The sequence below is a fragment of the Apium graveolens genome, chromosome 3 (genome assembly GCF_009905375.1).
Source record: "Apium graveolens cultivar Ventura chromosome 3, ASM990537v1, whole genome shotgun sequence".
In the NCBI taxonomy this organism is placed as follows: domain Eukaryota; kingdom Viridiplantae; phylum Streptophyta; class Magnoliopsida; order Apiales; family Apiaceae; genus Apium; species Apium graveolens.
The window spans coordinates 7,771,229-7,782,778 of NC_133649.1; the positions used below are offsets into that span (position 1 = coordinate 7,771,229).

The following is an 11,550-nucleotide window of genomic DNA, read 5'->3' on the forward strand; positions in this document are numbered from 1 at the left end:
TGGGGCTGCTATATATACATAATTAAAGCTCATTTTTCAAAGAGACATAACATAACTGAAGGAGAAGACGGCAAGAGACCTATAACACAATTCAACAAAGGCGAAGATGATCTAGTTTATTCTTGTGAATCTTTGTTTTGAGTTGTAATCTTGGATGCTCGTTTCTTGTTTTGTTGAACCTATACTCTTGTGTTATACTTTGTTTATTATTCGTTATAAATACTACGTTTATTATAGCATGCTTTTATTGGAACCCGCGTTGATGATGAGTCCGATCATGGGCTAATCGTTATCGTGGGGTTCTAGCGTATTTATTTATGGATTTCTTTAGTTGATTTGTTTCGATGCTTTAGTGTGTGGTGATTGTATGATAACCTAGTATTGGTTGCGCTTATTCGTCTTATGAGCGTCGCGAACTTATAAGGTAGTGTGTTAATTCTTAATGAAGCGAAAGTGAATTTAAGGATTTAGAACTTGCCATACTAGCATAGGTTCATGTGTTATTTTTATGCATGATTTGTAGGTAATTTTAACCATCTTACTTGCCATGTGTAATCAAGATAGATGACTTGTGCTTAAACCGTTAGTGTTGTCAAATTCTATAGACATATAGGGTCTCAATATAATTGGTGTCTATTTAGCTTCTATCTATTTTATGGATGTCTGGTAGTATGGTATTCATACAACGAAAGTTGGTGTTTATCAGTTTCGTGTTATCTGATTAGTGTCATCACCATTACATGCTAAGGTTAAGAACGGAAAGGCTATTGAAAGAAGTATTTAATGAAGTTAGAATCCCATGTTTGTCATATATATTAATTCAATCATTCTTATTCTCTTAGTTATAATTGTTAGTTTAATTCTTAGTTATAAACAATCCCAATTTGTTATCGTCTTGGCATTGAATAATAACCATACATTATTGCATAAGTGCATAAATTATAAAGTTAACCTAAACCAATCTCTGTGGGAACGAATCTGATTTAAATCTTATACTACTTGCGAACGCGTATACTTGCGTGTATTTTAGCGCGTGTTTAGCGACTAACAAGTTTTTGGCGCCGCTGCCGGGGACTCGGTGTTAATTTTTAGTTTATGTGTTTGTCATCAGTGGTCGTTAAAGTTTATTGACTTGGACATTGTTACTTATCTGTTTCCTTGTCTTATTTCAGGTACTCTAGCGAGCGTATATGCATACGCGTTCACGGTCTCGTAAAAGAACTCTGGATAAAGCCGAGGAAGAAGTTGTAGTGGTTCGAAGGGAAGTTTTCGAAGAAGAAGATAAGTTAGAAGAAGAAGAGAAAATCGAGGAACCAGTTTTAGTAGTGATGGGAGATCAAACAGAAAATCCTAAGGCCTTGATGGACTATTCTCAGCCTAAGATCAATGATATTCAGTCAAGCATCATCAGACCAGCCATCTCGGCTAACGCTTTTGAGATCAAGTCAAGCACGAGTCAGTTCAATTTGAGGGTTCTTCTACTGAAGATCCCAACATGAACATCAGGGATTTCATCGAGATCTGCGACACTTTTAAGTTCAATTGTGTGACTGAAGATGCTATCAAGTTGCGACTCTTCCCATTCTCTCTGAGGGACAAAGCAAAGTGTTGGTTACATTCTCTACCACCAGGGTCTATCACCACTGGGGAAGATCTGGCTCAAAATTTTCTCACTAAATTCTTTCCTATGGCGAAGACTGCTGCAATCAGGAATGCTCTTACTCAGTTTGCTCAACAAACTGGAAAATCTCTGTGTGAGGCTTGGGATCGATATAAGGAGATGCTAAGGAAGTGCCCACACCATGGTATGCCTGATTGGATGATTATAAATTATTTCTACAATGGATTGGGTGCTACTTCTAGACCCATGCTCGATGCAGCATCAGGAGGATCCTTGTGGGCTAAGAGATACGATGAAGCTTATGAATTGATTGAACTGATGGATGCTAATGAATACCATAATCCTTCCCAGAGATTGACTCAGGGAAAAGTAGCAGGAATTCTGGAGTTGGATGCAGCAACTGCTATAGCTTCCCAACTTAAGGCTTTGACGATGAAGGTGGACACTTTGACTAACTATGGAGTTAATCAAATCTCTAGTGTCTGTGAGCTTTGTGCTGGAGCCCATGAGACTGATCAATGTGCTATTTCTAGTGAATCAGCTCAGTTTGTGAGCAACTTTCTGTTAGTCAAGAAACACGTGCTAATAATATACGCAAGTATACGAGTTCGCAAGTAGTATAGAATCTTTTCTAGTTCGTTCCCACGGAGACTGGCTTGATTAACTAATTAATTCACGCACTTAAGCAACAATGCATGGTTATTATTCAATGCTAAGATGATAACAAATTGAGGTTGTTTATAACTAAGAATTAAACTAACAATTATAACTAAGAGAATAAGATTGACTGAATTAATATATATGACAAACATGGGATTCTAACATCATTAAATACTTCATTCAATAGCCTTATTGTTCTTAACCTTAGCATGCAATGGTGATGACACTAATCAGATAACACGATACTGATAAACGCCAACTTTCGTTGCACGAATACCATACTACTAGACATCCACAAAAGAGATAGAAGCTGAATAGACACCAATTATATTGAGATCCTATATGTCTATAGAATTTGACAACATAACGGTTTAAGCACAAGTTATCTATCTTGATTACATAGGGCAAGTAAGATGGTTAAAATTACCTACGAATCATGCATAACAAATACATGAACCTATGCTAGCATGGCAAGTTTTAAATCCTTAAATTCACTTTTGCTTCATTAAGAATTAACACACTATCTTATAAGTTCGCGACGCTCATAAGACGAATACACACAACCAAATACTAGGTTATCATACTATCACCACATACTAAGGCATCAAAACAATTTAACTAAAGAAATCCATAAATAAATCCGCTAAAACCCCACGATAACGGTTAGCCCATAATTGGACTCATCATCAACGTGGGTTCCAATGAAAGCATGGTATAATAAAACTAGCATCCAAGTTACAACTTACAACAAAGATTCACAAGTGAAAACAAGATCTTCTTCGTCTTTGTTGAATCGTGCTAAAACGGTCTTCTTATAGCTCTCCTTGATAAGTCTTTGGCTTGATATATATTATTAAAAATGACCTAAAGTTATTTATATAGCTGCCCTTATCAGCAGAGAAGTCCAGAAATCAGTCTTCTATTCAAAACAGGATTCTTGAAACCCGACCTGGCGTGGCCGCACGCTTGATCAGCGCGGGCGCACTGGCTCTCTGAAGTTCAGGCGCGGCCGCGCGCTTGATCAGCGCGGGCGCGCCGGGCTTCTACCAAAACTTGACTTCTTTCTTTTTCTTGCAGATTTCAGCCGGCTTCCCACGAGCTTTTATTCCATCATCACCTTGACACCAAATTAGCACCAAAACAATGCTAATTCACCTGACTACCTAGATAATACCTGAAATGCAAAAACACGTCAAAACACTTAACAACTTGAGTACAAACGCATCAATTCAAAGCTTATTAGAGCATTATAAAGTATCATAAATGCCACTCAACACTTTCAGCGATCGCAACAACCTGTGCCAACCACCTATCATCCTAACAACCGCAATCATCTTAATTTCAGCCGGAGCAACGCTCAGAACGCGGTTCAACAACATTATCAGCAGTATCCAGCTAAGTAGTACAACCCCCTGGTTTTCAGCAACCGTAATATGCACCAAGACAACAACTCCAGCTACAACAAGCTAATGAAAAATCTGAATTAGAGGAGTTGAAGCTTATGTGCAAGAGCCAAGCTGTTTCTATAAAGACCTTGGAAAATCAAATTGGACAAATTGCCAATGCCTTGATAAATTGTCAACCTGGTACACTACCTAGTGACACTGAAGTGTCAGGAAAGAGGGAAGCTAAGGAGTAGGTAAAGGCAATCACTTTGAGGTCGGGAAAGGTTGCGAATCCCGAACAAACTCAAGTTTTGACTGAAGAAGCTGGGGCTGAAGAAGAAATAGAGCGGCAGGATGGAAAAGTGGAACCAAGGAAGACTACTGTTGAGCACACTCCTCCTGAAGGTAATACAGGGGAGAAACAAATCTATCCTCCACCGCTTTTTGCTAAGCGGCTGCAGAAGAAAAAGCTGGACAAGCAATTTGAGAAGTTTCTGGAGGTGTTCAAGAAACTTCATATCAACATACCTTTCGTTGAGGCTCTTGAGCAGAAGCCTAGTTATGCAAAATTTATGAAAGGTATTCTCTCTCGGAAAGTGAAGCTAGATGATTTAGAGACTGTCGCTCTTACGTAGGAATGCAGTGTTGTACTGCAACAGAAGTTACCTCTGAAGCTTAAAGATCCAGGAAGCTTCACTATTCCATAAACTATTGGAAAAGTTTCTTTTGACAGATGTTTATGTGACTTGGGAGCCATCATCAATCTGATTCCTTTGTCAATCTTCAAGCAGTTGGACTTACCTGATCCAAAACTGACTTATACGACTTTGCAATTGGCCGACCGTTCTATTACATATCCGCGAGGTATTTTGGAGGATGTCTTGATCAAGGTTGATAAACTTAGCTTCCCTCCTGATTTTGTAATTCTTGATTTCGAGGAGGATAAGAAGATTCTCATAATCTTGGGAAGACCTTTCTTGGTGACTAGCCAAACCTTGATAGATGTGCAGAAGGGTGAGCTTACAATGCGAGTGCTGGATCAGGATGTAACTTTTAATGTGTTCAATGCTATGAAATTTCCTACAGAAAATGAGGAGTACTTAAATGTGGAGTTGGTCGATTCTGCGGTAACCTCAAAACTTGATCAATTGCTGAGGTCTGATGCCTTAGAGAAGACCTTATTGGGAAATTCAGATAGTGAAGATGACGAAGGTGAAGAACAATTGCAGTATCTAAATGCTTCTCCCTAGAAGAGGAAGATTGATATGCCATTTGAATCCCTTGGAATGGAGGAATTGAACAAAGCTCCTAAACGCCTCAAGCCATCTATTGAGAAAGCACCCACTCTTGAGCTTAAACCTTTACATGAGCATTTGAGGTATACGTTTTTAGGTGATGCATCTACTTTGCATATTATTATTGCATCTAACCTTTCAGGTAGTGACGAGGAGAAGCTTTTGAGAATTCTAAGAGAGTTCAAATCGACAATTGGGTGGACTATAGCAGATATCAAGGGAATCGGCCCTTCTTGTTGCATGCATAAAATTTTGCTAAAAGACTGTAGTAAGCCTACAGTTGAGCAGTAAAGAAGACTTAATCCGATCATGAAGGAAGTAGTGACGAAGGAAATTCTTAAGTGGCTAGATGCAGGGATTATATATCCCATTTCTGACAGTTCTTGGGTGAGTCCAGTTCAGTGTGTACCGAAGAAATGAGGTATCACAGCTGTTGCTAATGAGAAGAATGAGCTCATTTCTACTCGAACAGTCACGGGATGGAGAGTTTGTATGGACTACACGAAGTTGAATAAGGCCACTTGGAAGAATCACTTCCCTTTACCTTTCATTGACCAGATGCTCGACAGATTGGCTGATCACGACTACTAATGTCTGCTAGATGGCTACTCGGGTTACAATCAGATTTGTATCGCTCTAGAAGATCAGGAGAAGACTATCTTCACTTGTCCATGTGGTACTTTCGCCTTCAGACGAGTTTCTTTTGGTATGTGTTGTGCACCAGCCACATTTCAGAGATGTATGATGGCCATCTTTTCTGATATGATTGGCCAGAATGTGGAGGTGTTCATGGAAGACTTCTCTGTATTTGGCAATTTTTTTGGTGAATGCTTGCAAAATCTTGGACACGTTCTCAAGAGGTGTGTTGAGACCAATCTGGTTCTCAATTGGGAGAAATGTCACTTTGTGGTGCATCAGGGCATTATTCTTGGGCACAAGGTTTCTAGTAAGGGTCTTGAGGTGGTCAAATCCAAAGTGGGGGTCATTGAGAATCTTCATCCACCTACTTCTGTTAAGGGAATCCTCAGTTTTCTTGGTCATGCGAGTTTCTATAGGCGTTTCATCAAGGACTTTTCAAAGATTTCGAAGCCATTGTGCAGTTTGCTAGAGAAAGATGTCCCTTTCAAGTTTCATGACGAGTGCCTTGCTGCCTTTGAGACATTGAAGAAGAGTTTAATCACGGCACATGTCATAACTGGACCTGATTGGAATGAACCTTTTGAGATGATGTGTGATGCAAGTGACTATGCAGTTGGAACAATTCTTGGGTAGAGAAAGAACAACATATTTCATATGGTTTACTACGCTAGTAAGACTCTGAATGGTGCTCAACTGAATTATACTACTACGGAGAAAGAACTTTTAGCTATTGTCTATGGTTTTTAGAAATTTCGATCTTATCTACTTGGGACTAAAGTGACAGTTTTCACTGATCACGCTGCAATTCGTTATCTCGTCTCAAAGAAGGACTCGAAGCATAGATTGATTAGATGGGTTATTTTGCTTCAAGAATTTGAATTAGAGATCAAGGACAGAAAGGGTACTGAAAATCAAGTCGCTGATCATCTCTCGCGTTTAGAGAACCCTAATGCTATTTCACTGGACAAGACATTGATAAATGAGTCTTTCCCCGATGAGCAGTTATTTGGAGTGCAAAATGAATAACCGTGGTTTGCAGACATTGTAAACTACCTTATGAGTAATATCATGCCTCCCGACTTATCATATGCTCAAAGGAAGAAGTTTTTACATGAAGTGAAGTGGTATATGTGGGATGAGCCATTTCTTTTCCGTCAAGGAGCTAACCAAATCATCAGGAAATGTATTCCTTACAGCGAAATGGGGGGGGGGGATCTTGCGAGATTGCCACTCAATGGCTTATGGAGGACATTATGGTGGAGAAAAGACAGCAACTCGTATTCTTTAAGTAGGTTTTTTTTGGCCGACCTTGTTTAAAGATGCTCACCAGTTCGTTCTGAAATGTGATCGATGTCAACGTATGGGTAATATGTCTGAGAGGGATGAGATGCCCCTTAATGTGCTTCTCGAGGTTGAAGTCTTCGATGTTTGGGGAATTGACTTCATGGGGCCATTTGTCTCATCTTGTAACAATCAGTACATCTTGTTGGCATTTGATTATGTATTAAAATGGGTTGAAGTTAAGGCGTTGCCAACAAACGAGGCGAAGTTGGTGCTTAATTTTCTTCATAAGCAGATATTTACGAGGTTTGGAACTCCAAGAGTCATATTCAGTGATGAGGGGTCGCATTTTTGCAATCGCAAGTTCACTGCTATGATGCAAAGGTACAATGTGAATCTTCGCATTGCTACGGCTTATCATCCTCGGACAAATGGTCATGCTGAGGCATCTAACAGAGAGATCAAGCGCATTTTAGAGAAAGTTGTGTGTCCATCGAGGAAATATTGGTCTTTGAAGCTTGACGAAGCTGTTTGGGCATATAGAACGATAAGACTCCTGAGGACTTCGACTTGGATCTGATCGTTGCTACTCTGTGTGTGCCTGAGACTCACTGTAAGTTCAAGAGGAGCATAACTGATTACTCAATGTTCCCTGCGTCGTGCATGAGCAGGTTTGCACGAGCTTGGAATTCGTTTATTTGTGCTAACATCATGCCATCGTCTCATGTGCATGAGATTACTGTGGAGTGTGCTCGTCTGCTGTGGGGTATTCTTTAGGGAGATTACATTGATTTGGGGATGTAACAACCCGCACTTCCGGACTATTAAATTCTAAATCGAAAACTAAAAATAAAATATATTATTACTCGATAATTCTAATAGATCACGAAATTCAAAGCAGCGGTCAAACTCAATAATCAAAATCATAAAAATAGAGACGCAGCTCCACAAATCCGATAATAATTGTCTAACAGATAATTAAATTTATTCTCTAAAAACAAAATCTTTATTCTAATTCAAATAGCACAAACGAAGCAGCACAGATCTCCACATAGTTCTCATTCCTTAATCTTAATATGCTCCAAATTCCGAACCTGAAATGTTAAAAGGGGTGAGCTACACAGCTCAGCAAGTACAAATTGACTAATTTTTAAACAGAAAAACAATGGGTGTTTTGATAAAACGATTTTTCTTAAAACAATAATAATTTTGTAAAACATTTTCTAAAATAAATCCAACCCAAAGTTTTATATTTTAAAATTCAGAATTTAAAACAGAACAGAGCAGAATTTATAACAGTACAGATTTTATAACAGATCTGAGCAGAATAAAACAGAACGAAACGATAATTCTTATAAATACCACAGTCTTGATCTACGGCCACACTTTGCCAGTAGCCGGCATCTAATTCTTATTCTTATTCTTTATACCACACTTTGCCAGTGGTCGGCATCTAAAGTTCAATAATTACGCGCCCTTAATAGGTATCTAAAGTTGCACACTTGTGCGCCTACTAAGGGTATCTAAGGCTAGTTCCGGAACTATAGCGTAAATTACGAACGGTTCGAAAACGTAGAGACTGGGTTCTAAAATTCACAAATACTTATATCTTATAATTTCGAAATCAAAGTTTTTATATCTTATATGAAATTAAAAACAGAACTGAAATATCTTTTCGGAAATTTAAAAGTAAGTCAAAAGGTACTTACCTCAAAGCCTGACCAGATCTGAATTTACTCTTTTTGACCCTCTAAACGATATTTTCTTGAAAAACACGAAACACGAAAGCTGAAGATAACGAAAAGACCTTTCTGAAAAGTCCAGAATCACTGAATTCTGACTTACGATGAATTTTCTACGAATTTTACAAGACAGCTGATTTTTGCTGAGAAAGTCCTACGAATTTTAATGATAAAAACAAGGAATACGAATATGGTGTATTTATAACGATACAAAACCCTATATCTCAACTAGGAAATAATAATATTTCCTCCTAAAGATTTACAACCTCTCCAAGTAAATTCCATAAATAAAATATTTGATACACACAATTACCTAAACTAAAAAAATTTCGATTTTCTAAATTATTCTTACACTTATTTCCACAAATAACAAATCTTTTCACAAATCAACTACCTTGCACAAAATGTTTTCAGAATATTCTAATTTTAAAATATTTATCTAGACAAATTAATATCTAATTTCTAATAAATAAATTAAAAATAAAATTACGAATTTTACATTCTTCCCTCCTTAAAAGAATTTGGTCCCCAAATTCACATAACATAAATAAATTAAATAAGTCACTAAAGAAAAGAAATCATACCTTAATTGCGATAGTTGTCATTTCCTGTCAGCTGAAACACACGTCCTTTGCCCATCTTGTTATCTGCTTCCTTCCTTGGTGGCGGTGGCGGATTGTGCGGACAATTCGAAATCTTATGTCCTACTTCTCCGCAATGAAAACAAGCACCTGTATTCCAACGACAGACTTTGTCCGGATGATTCTTGCCGCACCTGGTATACGTCTCTCGATCACCTTGACCCCCGATGTTATCGTACACGTGTGGCTTCTTGAGTGGTCCCCCTTGAAAAGATTGCCCACTAGTTTGAGTGAACCGCCTCTTATTCCAACTGCCAGACGCCTTTTCAGATTCTGCCAAGCCCCTTTCGATCACTAACGCCTTGTTGAGGACAGCCTCGTACGTCTGAAGTTCAAACGACGCCACTGAATTCCTGATGTCACTTCGAAGTCCCTCCTCTAATCTTCGTGCTCGACTGCTCTCATCTGCTACTAGGGTCGACGCGTACTTCGCAAGCTTTGCAAATTCTGCTTCGTATTCAATGACGGTTCTTCCACCTTGTTGAAGTCGAATGAAGTCCCTCTCTTTCTGCAGACGAACTGTTCTCGGAAAGTACTTGTCCTCTAAAGCCTTCTTGAACTTTGCCCAAGTGTACGGTTCATGATTTTCTTCAAGATTTGTCGTCTCATTCTTCCTCTTTTCCATAAGCCACCAGTCGTAAGCGCTTCCTTGCAATTGGTACACAGCTAAGGTCACCTTCTGTTCCTCATTGCTCCCCAGAAGTCCGAAAGCTTTTTCCATCTCTTGGATCCACATCTCAACGATAGCCGGGTCTGTAGCTCCATCAAAAGTTGGCGGGTTCAAACGCTTGAATTGAGAGACGATGTTGGGCTTCGGTTGCTGATTCACAAGTACAGCTAGAGTTTCAGCCAGCTGGTCAAAGACGTTTCCTCCTTCATCATTATTGCCCTGATTTTCATTGTTGTTCTGATTTTCTCCATCCATCTTTACTAGAACACACAAAACAAATTCTAAACTTATAGTCAATAATCAAAAAAAACACAAAAGTCAAACATATCAAATAATCACACAAATAAATGCCCTAAATCCAAAATAATTTTCTAAGACCTATACGATAGTCTAAAGGATCGCATCCTAGGGAATGTACTAGTCCCATACCTAATACACTCCGAAGGACAGCCTGCTCTTGATACCAACTGTAACAACCCGCACTTCCGGACTATTAAATTCTAAATCGAAAACTAAAAATAAAATATATTATTACTCGATAATTCTAATAGATCACGAAATTCAAAGCAGCGGTCAAACTCAATAATCAAAATCATAAAAATAGAGACGCAGCTCCACAAATCCGATAATAATTGTCTAACAGATAATTAAATTTATTCTCTAAAAACAAAATCTTTATTCTAATTCAAATAGCACAAACGAAGCAGCACAGATCTCCACATAGTTCTCATTCCTTAATCTTAATATGCTCCAAATTCCGAACCTGAAATGTTAAAAGGGGTGAGCTACACAGCTCAGCAAGTACAAATTGACTAACTTTTAAACAGAAAAACAATGGGTGTTTTGATAAAACGATTTTTCTTAAAACAATAATAATTTTGTAAAACATTTTCTAAAATAAATCCAACCCAAAGTTTTATATTTTAAAATTCAGAATTTAAAACAGAACAGAGCAGAATTTATAACAGTACAGATTTTATAACAGATCTGAGCAGAATAAAACAGAACGAAACGATAATTCTTATAAATACCACAGTCTTGATCTACGGCCACACTTTGCCAGTAGCCGACATCTAATTCTTATTCTTATTCTTTATACCACACTTTGCCAGTGGTCGGCATCTAAAGTTCAATAATTACGCGCCCTTAATAGGTATCTAAAGTTGCACACTTGTGCGCCTACTAAGGGTATCTAAGGCTAGTTCCGGAACTATAGCGTAAATTACGAACGGTTCGAAAACGTAGAGACTGGGTTCTAAAATTCACAAATACTTATATCTTATAATTTCGAAATCAAAGTTTTTATATCTTATATGAAATTAAAAACAGAACTGAAATATCTTTTCGGAAATTTAAAAGTAAGTCAAAAGGTACTTACCTCAAAGCCTGACCAGATCTGAATTTACTCTTTTTGACCCTCTAAACGATATTTTCTTGAAAAACACGAAACACGAAAGCTGAAGATAACGAAAAGACCTTTCTGAAAAGTCCAGAATCACTGAATTCTGACTTACGATGAATTTTCTACGAATTTTACAAGACAGCTGATTTTTGCTGAGAAAGTCCTACGAATTTTAATGATAAAAACAAGGAATACGAATATGGTGTATTTATAA

General features: G+C 38.0%; 1 protein-coding gene and 1 non-coding gene across 2 annotated transcripts; both read right to left on the reverse strand.

The window, feature by feature from the left end:
- Positions 1-1,702: 1,702 nt before the first annotated feature.
- On the reverse strand, positions 1,703-1,809 carry LOC141716361 (small nucleolar RNA R71). Its single transcript, XR_012573073.1, has one exon. It is a non-coding gene; the product is annotated as a small nucleolar RNA R71 (small nucleolar RNA).
- A 7,399-nt stretch (positions 1,810-9,208) lies between these two features.
- On the reverse strand, positions 9,209-10,189 carry LOC141713820 (uncharacterized). The gene has a single exon (XM_074517391.1). The coding sequence runs from the start codon at positions 10,187-10,189 to the stop codon at positions 9,209-9,211; it is 981 nt and encodes a 326-aa protein (XP_074373492.1).
- Positions 10,190-11,550: the final 1,361 nt, after the last annotated feature.

What these genes read in the sequence shown, in the direction of transcription:
- LOC141713820 (XM_074517391.1), bottom strand. Translation starts at nt 10,189, where the DNA reads ATGGATGGAGAAAATCAGAACAACAATGAAAATCAGGGCAATAATGAT.